Genomic DNA, 23,601 nt, shown 5'->3' with positions numbered 1-23,601 from the left:
CTCCTTAACATCAGGAGAGAACCCCCTGTCAAGGAGCCTAGAAAGATATCCCTCCTTCCAGGGTGGGAGTGCAATGGGGGCCATAGCTGAAAACATAATACACTCACCCTGGAAAGGTGGGAAAGCCCCTGCTTGGTCAGAGACGGGGATAAGGTACTGGATGGGGTAACGCTAGCACACTATTGTGTGGCAAACTCCAAGGGGCCTATTTTGAAGTTAAACTGAGACATTCTCACACAACTATTTCTTAACTAACACTCACTGCTGCTAATTTAACACAAAAGCTGGAACTGTTTTCATTACAAAAAACATTATCTTCTTCCTTCTTACGCTTCTTTATTTCTACCTTGTATTAAGCACTGTCAAATCGCACCTTAACATTGTCATTTTCAAATCTTATAGCCAACCCTTGCTTATATAACAGTTCCCTGTATATGTGTCATATCATTTCATAAACTCTCAAAAAAGCATAATTTCAAGCACAAAAGCCCAACTTATACATTAGACTAACTACTATCTGACGTAATACCTAAACTATTTTCAAATCTAAACCTTACCCATGCCTGGATGATTACTTAGACACTATGGGCCCTATTTTAACGGTCTGAAACGCAAGTGAGAAGCGCCAAGCTTAAGTAATATGGCTTAATTCACGCATGGAATAAGGTTTTCTTCCACATCTTCAAATACTCCTATTTAATGTGGTTCTATTTAATGATATTTAATGATATACGCAATACATTATAAACATTGTTTCTTATCAGTATTGTATGCATTATCGTTGTCGACTTGTGTTCCTAATATGCATGTGCCCCCCCGTTAATATACATTGCCATGGACTGTATTACGCGTTACGTGTTTAGTTTGCGTGTGTTTAAACAGATTGACGCACACACACGTGCCCGCACGCGTGTGTGTGTGTGTTACACATACACACACGCGCGCCCGCATTCATTCATTCTTTTTAACACTCATTCGCTGTAAAACAATGTTCTCTCACGATCAAATACTCATCAATCCTAAAAGTTATGGGGATGTACACGATGTCTGTGTCAAGCAAATATGTGTTTGCTGTACGGTGTTTGCAGATGCATTGATTTAAAAGTATAACTTAATACCGCTGTATCAGCTGTTCTTTCCCAAATAATTTATCAAGAATGTGTGGCTAGGTAGATGAGAGAAGCAAAGTGTATGCGCGAGGTGCACAAGCAACATTATGCATGATGCGCCCTTAAAATAGCATCTGAAGAACGCGCCACTTACTTTAAACCAGGTATTTCCAGGTTTGTCGCGCAAGTGGTTTCTGAAACGTCAAAATAGCACCAGGGAACGTTTGAGCCAGAATACGCCTCCTGCTTTCGCCGAGCCGCCCCTTGGGGCGCAAGATCATTCCCTAATTTACCGACGAGTGGCGCAGGAGGGAAAAGAACGCTCTGCGCCAGTTGCAAACTAGCAACGACACATGCGCCAGTGATTAAGTCAATTGCGCCGGATGCAAGATAGGGCCCTATATCTTATACTGCTTAGTTGATATATATATACATATATATATACATACACAAACACATATATATATATATATATTTAAACCTAGTCTGGATCGTCATGTAGCCGCACTTCTTTACATTGTTACCACAGCCCAGGGATATGTCAGCCATGGCTCCACCAGGGCTGTGTCTGGGTTGTGTAAGGCAGGGAGGCAGGGGAGCGGTAGTTAGACGGAGCGGGGCTCACCCCATGAGAGGATCCAGGGCCACTCCTTTAGGATTCACCAGGTCCAGGTGCAGGATGGTGACGCATGTCTCCCCAGCAGAGGTGCACACAAAGATCTTGTCGCTGACGCGGTCTACGAAGTAGTAGTTGCCCGTCAGCCAGTCTATAGCCATGTATTCCACGTCTGTAGGAGGAGGAGACAACGCGAGGGACACAGTCAATTATGTGGTACTTTGTGTAAGGACCTGTGGTTTTTTAAGATATTCTCAAAGATCTCACAAGATTAGATAAGGCAGACAGAGAGGTAGACAGACTGACACAAAGTCTGATACACAATATATATATATTTATATACCAGACAGGTTGTCAGACATTCAGACAGACAGATAAAATCACAAATGGACCCATAGATATGACAGACAGATAGCTAGTATCCTACATAAACCCATAGATATGACAGACAGATAGCTAGTATCCTACATAAACCCATAGATATGACAGACAGATGACAGAAATAGTATCCTCAATAAACCCGTAGACATGCCAGCCCCTCAGCCTCCAGATAAGCGAGGGGGACAGGCCAACGTACTATGCATGCTGTGCAGGGTCTTGATCTCCTGCTCCTGCGTGAAGCCCCTCAGGTTCCTCATCTTGGCGCAGCGCAGCTGTCCGGAGGTCTCGCCGGCCAGCACCCAGCAGGCCGTCCCGGCGGCGTGCCGGAAGTCCAGCGCCAGGCTCCCGTTGGCGTCCAGCGAGCGCAGCGGCTGCAGCCCCGAGCCGTTGAGCTGGGTGATGGCGATGCGGTCCGGTCCACTCAGCAGCAGCACGGGGGGGCTGTCTCCGGCGTCTACAGCACACGGAGGGGGAAGGCCATGATTAGTGTTTGTGTGTGTGTGTGCGTGTGCATGCGTGTGTGTGTGTGTGTGTGTTTGTATGTGTATGTAGGTGTAAAGGGGGGAGCGGGCTTCTTAATGTGGGCAATCTCATAACTCTAGCACAACACGGCAAATTTATTCATGAGTGTGATTATTGCGTTATTGAGTGCGTCTTGCGTGATTAGATTAGCCCCAGCTTGCGCCTCTCATTGGAACTCACACAGCAAATTAAGCAACATGCGAAGAGGGCACGTGGAGGACAAGCCCGGAGAGGTGTGCGTGTGCACCGCTGTGTGTGTGCATGTGTGTATGTAAACATTTTCAAGTATGTATGCTCTGTGTGTGTGTATGTGTGTAGGTGTGTGTGTGTGAGTGTCACTGTGTGTTTGTGTGTGTGTATGGCTGTAGTATGTATGTGTATGTGAGTATGTGCTTGCATGTGAGTGTGTATGTGCGTGTGTGAGTGTCGGTGTGTGTTTGTGTGTGTGTGTGCACTTATTTGTGTGTTGCTTCCAGTTTCCCATGTGCGGGTAGCCATGGAGGGATTGGGCTCAGTAAAGTTGACATAACCTGCTTTAAGGACTTAATTGAGCGCACGCACCCGGGGTGCACCCTGAAATCCCCCTTTATTTATCCTGATCTGCGCTCAAGTTCAGGATAGGTGCTGCTCTCCTAATATGGGCAATAAATCAGTTTGTCTGCCCACAAAAACAACTTCCTTCATGCTCCTGAATCAACTGGTAGAGAGCATTCACACACACACACACACAAGTAAAGTCAAAAAGCACACACACACACACACACACACACACACACACACACACAGGCGCCTTGGAGCCACACACATGCACACATACACACTCAGAGGTACGCACGAACACACACACACACGCACACACACACACACACACACACACACACACACACACACACACACACACACACACACGCACACGCACACAGTTGAAACAGTGCTTGGACTTTGGCCAAGCTTGTGTACAGTGTCCAGGAGTAAAACACTCAGAAATGTTTAAGATTATTATTATTTTAGAGACCTTTTAAAGCCATTTGAGACTAGTTTTGATGTTAATCAATGTGGGACATGTTATTGTCAGTTAAAATATTTAAATAAATCGTAATCATAATTTATACTTTATGTTTTCGTCATAAAATCGATAAGGATTCTTGGCGTGCCTTCGGAGGTGCTCTACCACCAAGGTAGTATAAAGTTAGACATTTGATAACGGTATACAAATAGAGAGAAAAGTATTAATATATATTTTTTATTAAAACCATTTAACCTAGCGGAAAGAAACGAAAGATTAAATCAAGACAAAATCCCAAAAAGACTATTTGTGCCGCAGAGTACTAACTCAAATCTAGCGGCGAGCACCTTAATATGTTTTTCATACCCTGCTGCATCCCATCAAGAGGCCTCAGAGAGCACTATGTAAAATTTATATTCATGAGTTTTTACAAGTAATGCTAACCCCATAGTTATCCCTGCACTGCAATCTTTCTCTGTTAAATTAATATTAATGTGTGTGAGCATGGGGTTCAGTTAAGTTTATGGGTAATCATATTCGGTTTATTCCTGGTAGGACACCAGTCACGTTGATTAAAAGCAGCATCGTCGTCGTCCTCCCCAGCTAGGTGTGCTGTGCCCGCGGCTATTTTCAACCCATTTGCGCCACAGTGACAGTAACCCATTCCCCATTCCCCCCCCGGCGCTCATACATACAAAATACATATTTCACCACACAGCTCAATGGACGACCCAAACACACAAACACACACACACACACACACACACACAAGTGTCGCGAGGTGAGTTTTTTAGCAACACAACGCTACGGCCTATATCGCGCGCTGTGTTCCGATGCATGGTGTTCTACTCACAGGGCCCCGGATTCGTTCACAGCCCCGGATATTAACATAAATCAAGGTGACACTGGGCATTGTCTCCACACAAAACACTCCAGACTGCTGCTACTTAAAGCCTTATGCTCATTAATTTTATCATTATCCCGGGTCCGGACAGCGTCCACCCCCGGTTCCCCGTGTGTGTGTGATAGATGCGGTCACGCACACACAGCATTCATCTTCAGCTCCTACAGCGCGCGCAGGCGGAGCCCGCGACCGAGGGGGGAAGACGTAACTAAAAAAGAAAAACTTGCGGTCTGGTCGCGATTGCCTCAAGCGATATTAATAGATACGGCGAAGGCGGTACACGCTATGCAGATGATTATGTTGTTCTCCTCTGGTGCAGGAGTGCCTTGTCTCACCTTGTTTGGCTCTGCAGGAGACCCTGTCAGGCTGCAGGATGTATCCCTCCGTGCAGCTGCATCTGTACGACCCGTAGGTGTTCATGCAGGTTTGGCTGCATGCGCCATACACGGCACATTCATCATGATCTTATGGAAAAGGAAAGAGAGTCATTTGTAACGAATTAGGTGTGCTCAAACATGACCCAAATACATAAAGTATACTTAATATGGCCCCACTCTGGCACCTCGTATATAATTACTTTATAACGAACAGGCCTTACTTGGGAGCTAAATTATCCCCCACTCGCCAACTGCTGGTCTTGTCGTCGTCCCCCCCCGCCCCCGAAACAGGATCGGATGCCGACGTTTCTTCCCACTGCTTTTCAGTTTCAATACATATTTTCGTTTTCTGTGAATTGTTTGCCCTAGTACAGACAGACTGCCATGTCCAAAGAACCATGTCAAAAATCTTTGTGTAATGAGATCCTGGGATTTCTGAGGCAGGCAATCAGTTGGCGGACAGAAAAACAACTCTTTCCTCGGTGGGGCTCTCCCTAACCTTTCAGACCACTGTCTCCGCATTCTATATTTAATTTCTCTTCTGGAGATTTCTCAGGACTTTAATGAGCTGGTGTTAAATTAATCTCTAGCCTTGAAGGATCGTCAAGGATCTTCATGTCATGGCGGACGAAAGGAAAGTGCGAAAGAAAGAGGAAAAATACAAAAAAAATAAGAACAAAAGAACCAAATAATGAAAGGGAGAACAAAAGACTGAATCAAAGTACAAAAGAAAGACCCAGAGATGTAAGGTAAAATATGTGTATTGTGGTATTGTGTATTTGTGAGCAAGTGAGAGAGGGAGAGAGGGAGAGAATGAGACAGAGAGTATGGTGTGTGTGTGCGTGTGTGTGCGCGTGTGTGTGTGTGTGTGTGTGTGTGTGTGTGTGTGTGTGTGTGTGTGTGTGTGTGTGTGTGTGTGTGTGTGTGTGTGTGTGTGTGTGTGTGTGTGTGTGTGTGTGTGAGAGAGTAAGAGAGATAGAGAGTGAGAGAGAGAGTGTTTGTGTGAGAGTGTGCATGTGGGTGCGTGCGTGTGTGTGTGTGCGTGTGTGCGTGCGTGTGTGCGTGTGTGTGTGCGTGTGTGCGTGCGTGTGTGCGGGACAGCATGGGGCAGGTGCGTTCATTGAAAGGCACCACCTACTGGCCTGCCGATGAGGCCTACCTCTACAGCTGGTGCCGTCATCTCCCACCTCGAAGCCGTCGGCACAGAAGCAGAAGGTGCCGTTCCTCGTCATGACGCAGCCGTAGCGACACCGGAGCTCGTGGCACGCTGACAGGAGCTCTGCAGGGGGTCCGCAGAAGACAGAGAGAGAGAGAGAGAGAGAGAGAGAGAGAGAGAGAGAGAGAGAGAGAGAGAGAACAGAAATGTTAGGCCGATAGCATTAACTTTTTGATTTTCTTCACTACCATTGTCTTTGTTTTCCTTGTATATTTGCCCGTTGCTCCGTCATTATACGGCATTTGAAAGTCTCATGCATCAAATGTCAATCATTAGCTGAGAAAATTGGGGGGAAAAGTCACATGAAAACAATGACACCAAAAAAAGAAAAGGCCTCTCCACATGGAAACTTTAGCTTGTGACACTTTAGAGTTCTTATTGCCTTTGTGGTGCTTAAGAGGGAAGAAACGATGCGGGGAGAACGTCACGGTTATGAAGAATATTATTAAACCAGGACTTCAAGTCGTTTGTGTAATACATGACTCATAGCATGCAATGGAATGAACCGTTTCCAAAAAGAGGGTGAACTGAGGAAACTGAAGAAGATGTAATTATCCTGCATTTCTAAAGGCTGAGCGTTAGAAGTTAGTCGCTGGGCCTTTCTGTTGACTCAAGCCTTCACAACAAACATATCTCGAAGAGCACAAGGCCCAACTTTACCAACAGCAGGCGCTTTGATGTCTAGAATTGATTGACGTGCACATGGCTTCTACTGGAATAAATTAAAATAACAGCAACATACTTATTTTTGGCGTGATAACACTCAGCATGTCGTTTATTCTCTGTCATCTGAGACATACGGTTCTGAAGCTATTCATTGTCAGGGAAAATGGAACAAAGACCAGCAAATTACAGCCATGATAAACACATCCCCCAGAAGTAGCGACATGGCTGAGAGGCCTCGAAACAAAGACAAAGTTTTAATTGCACAAAGACAGATGTAAGACAGCCGAACGTAAATTACTGTCAAGCGCCAGCCCAGAGGATGAAGGACTGCATTTCTTTATCAGGGATGTCATTCTCAGGCCATCTATGATGAGTAACCACAGCCCACTGGTTCACTCTTCAAGCCTGTATTAACACTTTATATCAGTGTGGGCTTTGCAACTTACAAATCCGGAGTTACCTCTATTTAGCAGGAATAACAAAACCCATTATTGGGTGCAGATCCATTGTGATCTTAATCCGAGGTTTAGTAAGCCCTAAAATGTGTTTGATGTTGACTTAATAGAGAAGAAGATAAAGGAAAAAACAGGACCGTTGCTGTGTACTGCATCTGTGTTTGCTCTCGACGGGATTAAATATTGACTTTTATATCTCGCCTAGTGCAAACAGCCATTCCAGGAAGATTACACTAATTTTAAGATTTCTTTGCATTCATATAGGGTGGTGCATAATGGCCTTTGCAAGAATTCCAAAAAGAATAAATAGTCCTATCTACTGTATATGAAATAAATTATATGTAGTGTAAGAACTTGACATAATGAAGATAATTAAAATAATTTATTGTGTTGCTAGAAATAATGTACCTTGAAGTATTCTAGTATAAGTATTATTCCAATGATTTCACATAAAATTGGAATAATTACAATCCAGAATTTGTAAAAGATTGTTTGCCAAGTAATTTCAATGTAATGTAATTGTGAGGAAAATGTATCTTAGTAAACAAGCCTGTCTTTTAACAGAGTGCATTAGAACAAAAGTGTGATTTAAATTGGCCTAATATTGTTCAAATTCAGGAAAACCCAAATAAAGCAGAACAGCAGTTTACTATCTGCAGCCGGAAATAGTTGGGAATATATCAGTTTTTCGGTGTCATTCCCGAACAGCTCTGTGTTCAAAGCACACTACTGCCTTGCCAGTTGTGAAGTCACTGGTTAAAGAGGTAGTGTACTAGCCAAGACATATAACATAGAAGCATTCATGTGTGGGCAAAAATAACTAAAAACCCAAACACCACCATTTCATACATTGAAAATAACACCTTTTCAAAATGTGAGTTATGAGCTAAATTTAACGCAATGGTTTTGTTCACAGATAGCACTAGCAAGCACTTGAATTGCTAAATTGCTGCATTCGCTATATAAGACTTGATTTAAGAAGAAAAATCCAGTTACAGAAAACATTTTGAAACACATGATGAATTATTAACAATAATACAAATAAATATCGTAATTATGCCATCAGTGAAATAACGCATGCGTTGAGTGAGACTTAACACAGGGATGGAGACTTCTCGACAAGATTCGGATACCAATGTCTTCTTTCACCGGCAGTGTGCTACACGGCTGTCAACCCTAATTAGTGCGGCTCAGTAGCTTTTCATTTGTCTTTCCCAATTATTATCCACATCAGATCAGAGAGCATCACCATGTGTCTGGCCCCATATGCCTCAGCGAAAGGCGTGTGACACACATGCTCTGCGCCCTATGTGCGTTGGCCCTCAGAGACTTTAGCATTGTCACACACACACACACACACACACACACACACACACACACACACACACACACACACACACACACACACACACACACACACACACACACACACACACACCCTGTTTGGTAACAACCGTGGCTGAGATAGCCGGAAGCATGTTACACAAACAAGGAGAGGTTCACACTAATCCTAATGGATCTGCTGCATACAGGTGCAACATGCTAGGCTCCTGCTCTTTCATGCAAATGTTCACGAGCACAAAGGCACACACATTTACATAGGCTACAAAGATACTGGATACTGTGTGAGCTGTATGGGCTGAAATGGACTGCTTCGACGTGAAATGTGTTTATAGAACGTTAATATACAGTTAATATTAGTATTTAAATGCGGCTTACAATAAGGTTTTAACACCAAAGCCCTTTTGGCATTTTAAAGACAGCTGAACACAGGGATGCAAAGCATGTCTGTTGTTAGGCAGATGTGTTTTTAACTTTGCCGCCCATTCATTATCGATCACACCTTGAGAGAATGGGGCCAGTTAATGGTTTAGAGCGGTCAAAATGCTTGAAATAATAGCTTTCGGCGGTTCTCCAGAAGGCGACGTACGGACGTCTCCAGCTGTATTACCGCGTGTTCGGTCCACTCGGAGTGAAATAAGCCCCGATATCACTCAAAGTCAACAAAAAGACACATCGGAAATCCCTGCGAGAGAAAAAAACACAGGCCCCGACGCATTAAGCAACGCAGATGGTACCGGGCTCAAACGTATAACAAATGCGGTAGTGTTTCACTGTCAACGCGAACACCAGAAACGGCTTGGCCGAGGCAGAGAGAGGGGGGGGGGTGGATCCCGGACTAAGGAGTCAGTTCGCTCACATCTGGCCTAATTATGGCTTCCCCCGTGGCCTTTGGACCCAGACGGCCAGGCCGCCTCTTAGCCAGCCCCTCCATTTGCACTCAGGCCTTCTAATTAATGGACATACGAAAATTAAGATGCTGACCCGGCATTTGAGGAACAAATCCAGAGGCTGCTGAGGGACTTTCAAGGAAACGCCGGATAAAGTCCCCCGTTCCCAAATTAGCAACTCTAGCTCTTTTTTTTCTGGTTGGTTTGTATGGCTGGTACCATTCTTCTGGTATACTCCGGGTGGCAAAAGAGACACGATTGATGCCGGAGACGAAACTGGGACATTAATGTAATTCATATCTCTCGGGGTGAAACATTTCAAGCACTTCAAAAGTGAACATGGGGTAATACTGAGCACATAAAGCACTGTGCGAACACAGTGCATTAAGCTAAATAAATGTTGGCGAGACAGAGCCGTGGCTTTGAAGTTGCCATGCAACAGTTCAAATGTCTCAGAGGCGCCTACCTTTTTGGCACTTTTTCAAACCGTCTTCTTTTTGTACGTAAGAATTGAGTTACATGCGCATACACATGCACTTTTAATCCCAGGGCTCGATAACGGGGGCTCGCATGTGACAGCAAATGTTGTTAATCCCTCAAAGCGTAATTTGCTGAGGGATTTGAAAAAGGAAAACTAGTTCACTCCTGCCAAGCATCTGACATGCCCTTAAAAAAGTGGAAGAAACGCCATAGTGACGAACATGGGGGGCCTTCACTGAACAATGACATTTTAATTCCAAACCACTCCTGTGTAATATTCCACCGTCCTCCTCCCTCTGCAACAGGATTGGATGACACAAGATTGTTTCCTCATATAAGGAAGAGTTATGATATGAGCGACAATATCTGGCAGCGCTGCAAATCAACAAAGTGGAAGGCATGAAATATTGAGTGCCAGAGTCCGCCTTTGCCAATTCTAACGAGACACAATAAGTAATGTATACACATAGCTACTTACGCACCTGTCCGTGTGCCTGTTTGCCTTCAACACAATTAAAATCTGGAGGATAAACTTTGCATCCAAAGCGCATTATAACTACTTAACGTCTAGCCACGGTTCCGAGAGATAAGGTGGAACAACAATTAGGCCTACATAAAGCGCCTATTTGCTGTGATGTGCTGAAGCCCAGCGCTGCCGGGAGTCGCGTAATATTTTGGAGCACATTTGGTTGTGAGATCAAGATCAGAAGTGTAGCGATACCCCACATCGTTTGGTCAACAATCTTTTTCATTATTTCATCAAATTAATGAATACCTTGACCTTAGTTTTTTTATTTGAATTGCGTAGCAACAGTGATACAATTGCATATCCTCGATTGTAATGTGATTGTTCTCCTTGGTTGAAGAACACTTGATTTTAATGTGGTATTTCGCGGACACTCACACAGTGCAATTTTCATGTCGAGTCGCCCGCCGTTCAATAAAACCAAATTAATCCCAGCTCTGTTTTTTCACGATAACATTCATTAATTTGTTATCAAGACAAAAATAAGACATTCGTGAAGAGATAACAAGTTCTAATCTCGTTCTGACAGAACGGGCAAAAACATATTATCCCACCCACGGCAGCGTTATCTGTCCGTAGTTTCGGTAACTACTATTTGCGCGAAAGGACTATCACATGTCCACTCTTCTTTTCAACCCCTGGAGAGTAATCGATTTAATAGACATGCTGACATATCACAGAGATTGAGGCAGGTTGGGAGTGCTTTTGATTAGCCTTAAAAAAGTGAAATTCCATGAAATATATGACAATAGATGCCATGACAGATGTCACGGCGTCAGGCTTTACTTTGGTTTAGCAGTGGCTCAGGCAGTCCCCATCGGGCCAGAGGAATGTGTTTTTTGCTTGCCTGCACTCTTGCGTGGTGTGGTTTATTTGGCTTTGTTATTGTATTGGTGGGGGTCGTCCTAATTAAAAGTTAATCAAGTCGGATAACTGAATGTTGTTCAGCGGCCGGGGGGAGGAGAGGGGAGGTGAGGGGGAGGGGGGGGGGGGGGGGCAGTTACGTGTCTGACATTGATTTTCATTAATCATCGAGGGCAGTGTCATCGTCTATCTTTTTTGTGTCATCTTCAAACATTTTTTAAAGCAAAGAAGCACGGATGCCTTCATAACAACAATAATAATATTAACAATAATATTATGATTACTTGATGAGTGTTTTTTAGTGACTCAGAGCGCCGCAACCATCATGGCAACAGCCACAAAGAGCACAAACAAAGACAAAGTGAAGGATAAAGTAGCACACAAGAGAAACAAATCAACAAGAAAAATAAAGAGAGGGAAAGGAGGGAGACATAGACAAGGCCGGTAAGGAAGATAAATGAGGCAGAAGGGCAGCCTGGTCGGACGTTGGAGTCAAGGGAGGGGTTTGTGATAGAGAAACAGATGAAGAGGTGATGATGATGAGTTTAAGGGCTGATTCAAAGGCATATTCTTTATATCAGGGCGTGATCAAACAAACAGGGGACTTCGAAGCAAGGCGGCTTTTGGGAAGACAATGTCGTAGCATAGCTCCTTGTCCTCAATAAAAACGGGGGTGGTGGTGGTGTTTATGTGTGGTGGTGGTGGTGATTGGGGGGGGGTCGGCTGAGGGCAGCAGAGGTTCCCATGGCTGGGAAGTGATGAACCACCACTGAGTGGCGAGACTCGTACCCTACCCCAGGAGAGGCAAACCAAGGGAGACAAGCATTTGACAGGCAGTGGCCTGACACCAGAATCATTGGTGCGTAAAAAACCTTTAGCTTCCCACTCACAAGGAAGGGGAAAAAAAATAGTATTTTTTTGGCAGGGGAGGGGGGTGGTGGGGGAGGGGGTTCAATTACACAAGGGGGCTGTCAAAGCAGAACCCCGGAGAGGGCCGGTGACGTAACAGCGCTTGCACGTTTCTCCCTGTCATCCTGGCAGATGATTGTGCCAAAACTTCTCCTGTCAACGCGAGTGAGATCTGGGCAAACATAACATTAATGGAGAAGGCGCGCTGGGAGCTGTTGTTTCCTGGTGACACTTCCTGTGTTCTCCCGTAACGCTCCCTCGTCAATGTCAAAGTAGTCGTCTCCTTCCCACAGATCGCATGTTCTCGGAGCGAAATGCCTGTTTCCCCAAATGAGCTCGATAGCCGAACATCAAGCGCCTTTCAACCGGTGTACAGCGTTGCGAGGAAATCATTGACAAAACAGCCAGATCTAAGGGCTTCTAAATTGGTTCAGAGTCCTCCTGTTTCAACTGCACACCATCAGTACGTATCTCACCAAACACAGATCGAGGAAAAACTGAATTTACGTTTGTCAATGAAAGTGCAATGGGAACTAACAGCAGGCTTTGATTGTCTGGATGATTTGGGTCTTTGGACAGTTATCCCTGGGGGACATTCTGCATACGGGAAAGGTTAACAAAGACTGAGTCTTAGGCTGGATTATTGATAAGCATTTTTACAAATGACGTTTTTGGGGTGAACTAATTTAAAGATGTTCTACCTGGCCTGTACATTACTGCATACAAATTGGGTTCTCCTTCCTGCAAATGTCAAGCAATCATGGAGGTATTAAGCTCTACCATGTTATCAGCGGTGAGTTTAGTGCTGTAGGTTGAGATTAGTTTGGGATAAAAAATACCACGGTACCTACTAATGAGATATGTAAATGTCAATGCGAAATAGAGCCCTTAATTAACCATTATGCACTCAATGTCTCATATCTACATCTTCATTCCACCCCACTAACTGCATCGTCTACGCTAATATATTATGGATGACAAAGTTGTAGCTCAACGAGCAATGTAATACCCTGGCGTCCGCCCACTTCCCCATTCATTAAAAGATATATAAATCGGCGAGCGAATCACATCCAGACCAAAGCAAAATAAATCCTATTGGCTCTGTAGTATCCATAAAACCAGAATAGTCACTACAATATCTATCGATAAACTGAACTCAAAATTACAAATTACTTCACAAACAATGTGGCGCCAATGTTGAGAGCAGAGAATGTTCTTAAAATATTGGTAACACAAGCCAGCTGAAACGAGGTGTTTCATGAGTTTCTGAACAATCTCAGATGTCTATCTCTTCGATTTCTATTTTTATTATCTACCGGTTTAGGTATGAACTCCGGAAGGCCTAAAAAGGTAACAAACCAATTTAGACGAAAGGAGATCATTGCTGTGGAGATCTAAATGAAACATCCTTGGAGTTCAATATTGAGAGCCGCCTGTCTTCGACAACAGCTAGGTAAGTACGATAACGCTGTGTTTAATCTTATCGTGCTTGTTCTCTTCAACAGTATAAAGGACATATTTCTGCCTGTTTGTTTGTGTTACGGGGTCATGGAGGCTAACTGCCATCCTAGAAGCAGATACAGAGTTTACATTTTGTGATTGCTCAGGGACACTATGTTATCCACGTGAATGAAGTAAAGCCCTCTCTTACCAGAAGGCCAACCTTCCCTGAACCTGTTATCTTGGCATTGCTTAAGACCTGGCCCCAATAAATGACATACTCAAGTTGAATTTCATTGAAAAAGTTTGAACCATCTGTTGGCCTTGAGAGAAATAAAAATTTCTGAACTACAATAATAAAAGTGTGTTTTAGAAACGACATTGAACCGTTTTTCTAAACAGTAATTATCGCTCTGAAGACCAACTAGGGTAGTATACTCTCGGTTTCTTCATCCTAACCCTGCGTTCTGCGTTGACGCCTGAGTTTTGCGGCGCGTCAAATCAAGTTTTGCGGCGCGTCAAAGGTTTGCGGTGCGTCAAAAGTTGAAATATTTCAACTCGAGCAGCATTTGACGCACCGCAAAATACGTGAACGCGCCCTTCGCCCGTGCCCGGCAGCGGGCACGGGCATGCTGCGCCGCAAATCAGATTTTGACGCGCCGCAAATCAAGTTTTGCTGCCCGTTTTCTCGGCAGCAAATGCTGCGGCAGCAAAGCAGCAACGCGTCTCTACATTCACTTTGAATGGGATCACGACGCGCGTCAACTTTTTGCATCTTTTGGTGTGAACGCAGAGTAAGAGAATTGTTGGTTGAGATAATTAAATGCCAGCCCACAATATGACAATCAACATCATTGTTAAGATGTTGCCTGATCCAATATCTTTCTGTGCAAATGTAATGTCCTACTCGCACAAACACTGAGAAAAGGCAGCACAATTAACTTCTCTATGTTTGTATGTGTGCATGAGTGTGTGTGTGTGTGTGTGTGTGTGTGTGTGTGTGTGTGTGTGTGTGTGTGTGTGTGTGTGTGTGTGTGTGTGTGTGTGTGTGTGTGTGTGTGTGTGTGTGAGAGAATATCATAAGCAAAATTCCATTCTATGTTATGAGCAGAGCCTGAATATTTAACTTGTGTTGCCAAAATCAGTTCTTGGTGAAAATAATTCTGGGAAATCAGTAATGTGATACATTTAAGATGAACTGAAGTAATTTTCTTTATGCCACAATATGATAGAGTCTAACAATAAACTACTGTGAGAGGACGGAATATGAACAAAAGTGATTGTGGAGGGTTGTCTATTCATCTGTCAGGATATGATATTGGGTAACAGTAATGTGTAGCCTAGCGAGCTCGCCAAGACTTGGTGTCACAATGAAAGAAGAGAAACAGCTCAATTTTTATATAACCTTTAAATGGCCGGGGTTGAGAAGGTGCATAACCTCATTCAGGTGGTATGTCACAGTGAAAAAACCAAGCACAATCTGGAACGTGATTTAAGTGGTGGGCAAATGTATTCATCCTTGTTTCGTGTGTGAAAAAAACTTGTTTCTATGATGACAGGCTAGCAGGGAGGGGAGGACATTCTATGTGGGAAGGAGGAATTGGGGTTCCTTCGTTTAGGCCCTGGAGTTAATGAGGTTCACTGCGTTGGAGCTGCAGCATCCACGCATTCCTCAGCAGACCAGTGGGAACACAGTACGTCCTGCCTTCCTGAGGCACGACTGTAGACTAGGGAACAACATGGGAAGAAGGGAGGTGTGTGTGTGTGTGAGACTGCTTCACATCACACATCAGATGTGTGTGTATGTATATATATATATATATATATATATATATATATATATATATAAAGTAAGTCCGGGAAGGGCACAATTCCCATTTTTCAGGATAGTCCTGGTCTCTGGTGAGCTGGTAATTGTGTATGTGCATGCGTGCCTGCATGTGTTTGTGCGCTTGTTTGTCTGTGTGCATGTCTGCGTATCTCTGCCTGTGTATCTGTGTGTGTGTGCGTGCGTGTGTATGCGTGTATGCCTGCATGCATGCATGTGTGAATGAGTCCCTGCGTGCCTGCGTGCGGTTGTCCTTCTGTGTGCACGTCTGTGAGTCTGTGCGTGCTAATGTCTTCACATATGTGTCTAATTACGTGGACACACAAACAGGAACGGTTGATTTGTGGTGGAGAACGCATTGACCATGTGGTCTCGGGTTCATCTCCACCCTTCTCCCTCTTCCCCCCGGGTCTATGTCAGGGGCCACACGGGGCCAAGGCTATGAAGGGGGCCACATGATTAAGAGTGAAAACGCCTCTTGAAGGTGAACAGGGCTTTGCTGTATTTTCCCATCTGGACACCTTCATGTGAAGGTCTTCTGGGATCGGCAGCATGTATATTCATAAGGTAAGGCGGGCGGGAAGCGAAGGGAGAGAGTGAGGGGGTGGCGGGGGGAACCATAGTAAAGTTTTGCAAAAGGAGACCCAGCTGGCCACATAAAACTTCCCTTTAGTGACCTCGATTCCTCCACCCTCCCACCGTGTGCGCTGCGTCCGAGCAGGCCCGGGGTATTTGTGTCCCTGTGTGAACCCCGGGAGGTCAGCTCCACACGGGCTGGAGCAGGGGGGGGGGGGGATCCATTAAAATATGAATAGTTTTTTTTGCTCGATGATGAATCGCAGAATCAGGCCCAAGAGGGAGGCCCTCCATGCGTTTTTTTTTGGCCGCGCTGAATGGAGCCCAACGAACAAACGGTCCTATAGAGAACGGATCTGTCGAAAGAAAGTTGAATCAGGAACAGAGTGAGATCACGGATGATAATCAGGGGGAAGATAAGTCACGTGTTTCTTCTTTTCTTTTTTTTAACGCTATAAATACTCTGAACACATTTTCTGTGTGATGAACTGAACAGGACTGGGACCCGTCTGACCCCTTAGAGATAAACGTCTGGCGCATGTTAGCTGTCAGAGAGCAATGTGAGGCTGTGTTACCGCCGCTGGAGTCTGGGAGGATGAGAGTAAATGCAAAATTGAAATGAACACATAGTGTATGTATGCAATGGGTCACAGCAAAGGTAAGGACAGCGGTTGCAAATTGCCTCCATTTACCTTTGTTTATGTGTCCAACCACATGCAGTTTATACAACTCTTAGCAATGTACGGAAGATAAAAAGGCTTGTGTTAGGGAGATGCATCTGCACGCGCCCGCTATACGGCATTAAGGCTGCTTCATGGTGATATATCACCATAATTAAACAGATCCACTAAACGTACTCCCGTCTCGGGAAAGTGGAGAGTGTGAGGGACGCAGGACTGTGAATCAGCATCTGCAGCAGCCTGCTGCCATCTCCAATAACAACTTTCCACGAATAGCCAATCTTTGCATCATTTAATGTAATTCCAAAGGGAATGAGAAAAAGGTGCCGGTTTGACATAAACTGCAAGCAGAATTAGCGACCCAGAAGTGTGCCACTTACTCTGAACATTGGAGGGCTTTGGATTTAAAGGCCGTCTGACTAGGAGGTTTAAAGTGATGGGCCTATTGTGGTTCATTAGCATTAGATACATAGAGAGCATGAGTAGTTTGATGTCCCTATTCCAGTTTGCGATGGACAATTTTCTAGTCTAGATACGTCTTAAAATTACACCATTGGGATAAATGTGTTGTAATTTATACTACAAAATATAATGCATAGCAATTCAACCAGTGTAACAAATGAACAATACGATGACATACAATTACGTTTTAGTGCAGGTTTAGTTTGATACTATAGGTTAAAACGATCTTCAACTACAATGTAATGAGCCCTATAATGCCTTGATATTTAGGGCGGGATTCGACGGGAAAGGGAAAGGTGTGTAGCATATAAAGCATATTCTGCAAAGAAACATGTTAGAGAAACAGACAGAAGGCCACAATAAGCTACAACTTTCTTGTGGCACTTGTTATGGGAAGATGTACTACCCATTTTGAAAACCTCCATGATAAACCTGCCATCCTTCATCTCAATAATGTATCCATAGTAACAAGTCACACGTTCCATTACAATGAGAGGATACAAAGGTCCAACAAATGTAACTGAAATAACATCCCATACAATTAAAGTGGATGGATCGCTTTCCTTCACCCATTTCACTGTACGTGGAAACACACACATTTATATATATAGAACTGATGCTTTGTGCAACAATGTAAAAGCCTTGCACTTTTGTATGATGCATGTGTATGCCACCGATAGCCCATACATCGTGTGATGCACGAGTGCACTATTGGATGATTAAACCAAAATCACCTTTACACAATGCTCGTGTGTGTCATCCAATTAATTTCCTTCTTGTGTCGTCCATAATTGGCTCAGTGTGAGATCATAGGGCTCAGGGTCTCCCTCAAATGCACTCTGTCTTGCGGAGTGTTGGAGTGAGAGCAAAATTAAAGTGACAGAATTAGACAATCCTGTGTGTGCGAATGATTACATACAATTTAGCAGGTCCATAGGCTAGGCACCTGCATAAAACATGAGAACAAAAACTATCTTGAGCAGCTGACTAAAACGCATCACTTCCTCGATAGCGGGATGTGTGTGTGAGAGAGCCCGGGCCATTATGCAAACGAGTGAATATCATTGTACAGCTATAACGCATTTCTGTCACACATTTGCCAAACTCTGTCTTGGCAGCCGGCCCATTCAGAACTCATTACTCTTTCACTATCAGATCAGATGTCCATACTTAATTCAAATTAAGTTTTTTATATTCTCACAATCTCACTCTCTCATGACGTTACAAAGAGGAATGGAAAGCTATCATTTATCAGATGATGTATGTCATAGTGATACATAGTTTCCCCAATCGAAATGACAAATATAAGACGCAGCAGTGTCATTTCTGAAGGGCACTACATCCCTGCTGTTTGTGAAAGTATCTGCAATATGTGAAGGAGCTGAAGCAACTTCAGGCATCCTTTTTTCAACCAACGTGCCAATGGGAGAAATAGTTAATGTAACCGTTACACATCTCAATGGATTCCCCAAGAGCTATAAATGTCATTAGCTATAAGGGTTCTCTTTAAATAAATCTTTGCTCGTCCAATATTGTAAAAAAAACAATAAAAAAATGCTAACGTTTGTTAAATGCCAACTCTTCATTTAGAACCGAAGTAAACGATGATGTGTACTGTGTTAATTAGTCAATGCTTTTATAAGAAAACACCCACAGGAACACCTACACGCATGGATAAATACATGGCCTAACGCCATTAACAAACCCAATGTTTACGGATATTCTGGACCGTTTGCACCTCATGGTGTCAACTCGTTTTGTGTTAAGCGACCCCCTAATCAACAAGTGTACCACACACACACACCGCTGACAACACCGGCACAGAGTAACCCTCGGTAACACAGTCAACCGGACAGCCGATTAAAAGGCCCCAGAAGCAATGCATTATTTAAACTTCCTGTCACCGTGAATGAGAACACTAAAAGTTGGATTTAACAGCCAGCGGGGCCAGCAGGGTGTCATGATCCATCCACATGACAGGGCAGTGTCTTCGGGGCACGGCGGACTCGCTCCGGCGGCTCCAAGGCCACAGTGTGGGGGTCTAATTGCACACACAGAAGAAGAAGCGGCCATGGCAGACAAAGATGGAGGGCCTTTTATTTTATTTTTTTATATTTTATATTTTGTCTTCTGATGGGGGAGTGTGGGCGTGAGCAGGAGCAGAGAGTGCACACGCAGGCTGCTAAGTGGTGAAGGGGTTGCTGGTTCATTCTTCAAAACCATCACTTAACAATGCTGCCAAACTTACAACAACAACACCCAACAACAACAACAACAACAACAACAACATCTCATCACAACCACCATTTTTGCTCCAAGGGCAGATGATGACAACGAGATCAGAAGGTGCAGAGCAGTGTTTAAAGCCCAGAATGCTGTACAGGAGTATCATTTGGGTATTATTGATTTCAATGTGGGTCCATCCAACTACCATGGCACCCTTTGACATTGTTTCACAGCAGTTTGAGAAGTAAATGATTAAAAACATACAGGGTTACCCATGATTTATGGTCAATTTCATACATTTAAATGACCATTTCTAGGGCCAAACACACTCATATTGCTCACAAATACAATGTCCACCCACTTTAAGATCAATATTAATTTAATCCCAGAGTCTCTTCTCCTAGGCAACCTACCAAGTCAATTTATCAGTGCAAGCATTATTGTACTAGAGTGCAACATTGGATCAGGTTTCTTTTTTCATTCATTCTGTCCTGTCCTGGCCCAACGAACACACCCTTGGAATGTTTTCAACTGTGACCGAGAGGGCCATGCTACCCTGGAGTAGCCCGCGGCCACAAGGCTCCCACGCAGACCGTACACAGCGAGACACCACGTCTTGTCCCGGTCCATCCAGGACATTAGTTCACATGAGAAAACAAAAGATGAACTTGCATCTCTAAGGAAGCGTCTTTTTTTTTTTTCTCTTCTCAAAGGGGCGTGCATCCACAGCACCTTGACGCTGATGACTGTACAAACTGCTGACAAATTATGTCACTCTTTTTGCATGTGGTTGTAACACCTTGTGCCCCTGTGGCTTCCCATGGAACTTGCACAGCCAATTGGAGTAGTAAAAAGGAATTAAGCCTTTAGAATGGGTGCCCTAGTCTCTAGATAGCAAATTGACTACTTTATAAGTTGAGCAAGAGAGTCGCGATGATCTGGAACATTTCAGCCAGCGCAGGCTGAGGAAAAAGGTACTACAGTATGCTCCCCCTAATGATACCACTTTGCACATGGTTTTTCCAACACGGCGGGGAAGAAAAACGTTTAATTTGTTCTGAATCAGAACAGCAACCCAGAGCAAAGAGGAGCCTGAGAGGGGGTATCGGCTGTCGAGACGAGTTTATCTTTACACACCTCCATAATTCACCTTCAAGACGCACGGAGACGGCTCACAGGACACCGGCACAATTGTTTCCAAGGCAACGAACATGTGGTTCCTCACCTCGACAGTGCACTCCTTCATCGTAGCCGTCGTCGCAATCCCGGGCCCCGTTGCACAGTTTGTTGAAGTGGATACATTTCCTGGTCCCGATGCACTGGAAGTGGTTCAGGGGGCATCTGATCACCACCTCCCGCTGACCTGAAGAATGGAGAGGACAGGCACCGGGTGAGAAAATAATCCACCTTTTATTCATACATGGCGAGAGACATCCGGAGGGGGGGGGGGGGGGGGGGGAGTATGCTAATGTAGATGTGTGAGAGACGGTATCCCTGTGCACACGCATTAGGTATTCACAAACTGTTTAGAAGAGGACGTCAGCCGCCCACTCGACATGTGTTTTGTTTTCCCTTGTTCCGCTTGTCCCTTTTTTTTTGCCAACAATACTACTACACGGGAAAGAGAAAGTCTGAAAAAAAAATATGCATATTTCATTCCTAATAACCATCTCCCTCAAGTGAAATGATTATCATCTTCAACTTTCCAATGTGCCGCCCCCCCCCCTCCCCAACCACCCCTCCCCTTCAGCCGCTGAAACAGATGTACTTAAAAAGGCCTCTGCATATGTAAATCCACTCACACTAGGAATCAGCCTCCACAGCACAGCAGCAGATGTTTTTCAGTTTTTTCAATTTGTCTTTCCAGTGCACTGGAACAAGCGGACCTGTATACCACCCCCTCACCACCCCCTCCCCCTCCGACCCAGCCCCCCCACAACCGCCCCCCCCCCCCCCCCCCCCACCCTGCCTTCAACTCGGGTAGGTGCCTCGCAGCTGTTTAAGGATTCATGAAGCGCGTAGGTGACCCTAATCCTCATGGCAGAGTCACGAGAGCACATAAAACACATCTGACCGGCGTGGCAGGACTGTAAACGTGTCATATCCTCACCTCAACCGCTCTCGGTATCAATTACCATTTGTGGCCATCGCTGCCACTTAGCCAGAGGGATTTATCGTTTCACTTGACAGGATCTCGCCCCGATCCGAGCGTTTTGGCGGCACTCAGTGGAGGGGGGGGGGGGGGGGGGGGTCGGGGGCAGTCGGGGGGCCTTTGTCGAAGCACACTTTGTCAGTTCCAACCAGGCTTTTAACTTATTCATCGTGTTCTTTTCTTACTTTAGAAACAAGGTAACAGACGCCGCAATTAGGGCGGCCATTATGAAGAGAGCTGTCAGTTTGTGCTGATTTAAAAATAAGCGGTTCAGGCGGAGAGTGTGAAGGAGTGTGTGCCTGCATGTGCCCATGTGTGTGTGTTCTTGTGGGTCTTTGTTTGTGAATGTGTGTGTGCGTGTGTTATTGTGTGTCTTTGCTTATGACTGTGTGTGTGCGTGCGTGTGGGTATTGGTACAAAAATGACTCATTTTTTAAAGGAGCAGAGTGTGAAAGGTTTTACGTTTTTCCCATGGCTATCCCTTGGCTACTTGTCCAAAAAAGCCCTCAGGATACACAATATATTAGAACGCATTTAGACAATTCAAATATAACAAGACCTTGCCTGGGAGAGAGGCTATCTTTGTTACATGAGCCAATACCGCATCACGGGCCAGGCTCATGAGCTAACCTTCCCTGGAGATTGATCTAAGTGATGGAGCTTAATGGGTGGCTGTGTGTCTGTTGAGCTACAACCGCTCCAGTAGCATTGACCGTATATTCACATGGATTCACAGGCATGGGTCCCTTTTCCTCAATACATAAACACGTCACCACGTTGTCATTGAAAAGGCAGAGGTGTGTGTTCACCGAAACCATTAGTGTGTCGTCCCCCTACGGGTTACCATGTTTAATTCATGCTTTACATACGATCAATTAAAGGCACCCAGTGCAACTTTATGTAAACATTCAATGAAAAATAAACATTCAACAACAATCGCCGGTGGGGAGAAGCCATTTTTCCATTGACTGGAAGCCTGCTTTATTTATTGTAGGTTACAAAAAATAAAGAAAATGGCGGCATTGTTGTTGTTATCGATTTTCTATCAGTTCTCACCACACAACAACGTCTCATCTTTGCTGCTTGAATGTCGGTATGTAATGGCATGGAGTTATTGAAACTTACTACGTGTAAAAAAGACTAGAAATTGAATGTTTATTTTTAAGCCTCGAAAGTTGCACTGGGTGCCTTTAAGAACAAGTGGAGCAAAGTAACGTTAGCAACAAGGATCTGATCGTGAATAGTCATGGTCTTAACAATCATCAGTCTGAAGAAATGTATAAAAAAAATTGAATCATTAAAACAACAAACAAGGACAGTTATGAAGGAAGATTATGCCACAATATTTGATCAAAGAATAATTTTACCTATCAGACTATTCAATAAAAATATGCATAAAAATATAAATATATTTCACCTGTCGCGCGCTAAGACACACACACACAAAAAAAGGTAGTTGATGACTCCGACGTGATCCAGGTGAGCACGTCCGCTTGGTAAAGTACGCTAGTTAACACACAGCTGTGTGGGTCCCTGACAACACGACATCACTGTGAGCCTCTCTCGCTCGCCCTCGCTCGCTCACCGCATGCACCCCGGTCTAATGTTACGAGGCAGCGGTTGGCAGATGAATATTCAGCCGTTGCGATCAGCCATGCAGCAGAGCACAGATGGTCCCGGAACAACCGAGACGCTAAAGGAACACTTTCTCCCACCACCACCACCACCACCACCACAAGCTTCCAAAGCCACTCTACAGTGCTGCGGAAATGTGCTGCTTCTTTAGCATTGCAAATGATAAGCCCTACAAACAATAAGCAAGGATGACTTGGACCACTGTTAGGAATACAGCAAAACAAACAGATGATTATGCATGGGCCTTTCGCTACAATGCTCGAAGGTGTAAAAGGAACAGGTAAAACCAATTTTGACTGATGAAGATATGATCAGCTTGTACTATTGCTGCCTTAACAAC

The 23,601-nt window shown here is 44.5% G+C and overlaps 1 protein-coding gene across 1 annotated transcript in view; it reads right to left on the bottom strand.

The window, feature by feature from the left end:
• The window catches only part of lrp1bb (low density lipoprotein receptor-related protein 1Bb), a 228,399-nt gene that overhangs the window by 131,226 nt on the left and 73,572 nt on the right, over positions 1-23,601 (bottom strand). The window contains exons 3-7 of the mRNA XM_056579905.1: positions 20,700-20,837; positions 6,075-6,194; positions 4,874-5,002; positions 2,303-2,560; positions 1,735-1,897 (exon numbers count right to left, since the gene is read on the bottom strand). Coding sequence (XP_056435880.1) covers positions 1,735-1,897; positions 2,303-2,560; positions 4,874-5,002; positions 6,075-6,194; positions 20,700-20,837 — 808 coding nt within the window. The remainder of the gene's footprint in view (positions 1-1,734; positions 1,898-2,302; positions 2,561-4,873; positions 5,003-6,074; positions 6,195-20,699; positions 20,838-23,601) is intronic.

This window comes from Gadus chalcogrammus, chromosome 20 (genome assembly GCF_026213295.1).
Source record: "Gadus chalcogrammus isolate NIFS_2021 chromosome 20, NIFS_Gcha_1.0, whole genome shotgun sequence".
In the NCBI taxonomy this organism is placed as follows: Eukaryota; Metazoa; Chordata; class Actinopteri; order Gadiformes; family Gadidae; genus Gadus; species Gadus chalcogrammus.
Note: the sequence above shows the minus strand (reverse complement) of the source record. Positions and strands in the feature narration are given on the sequence as shown.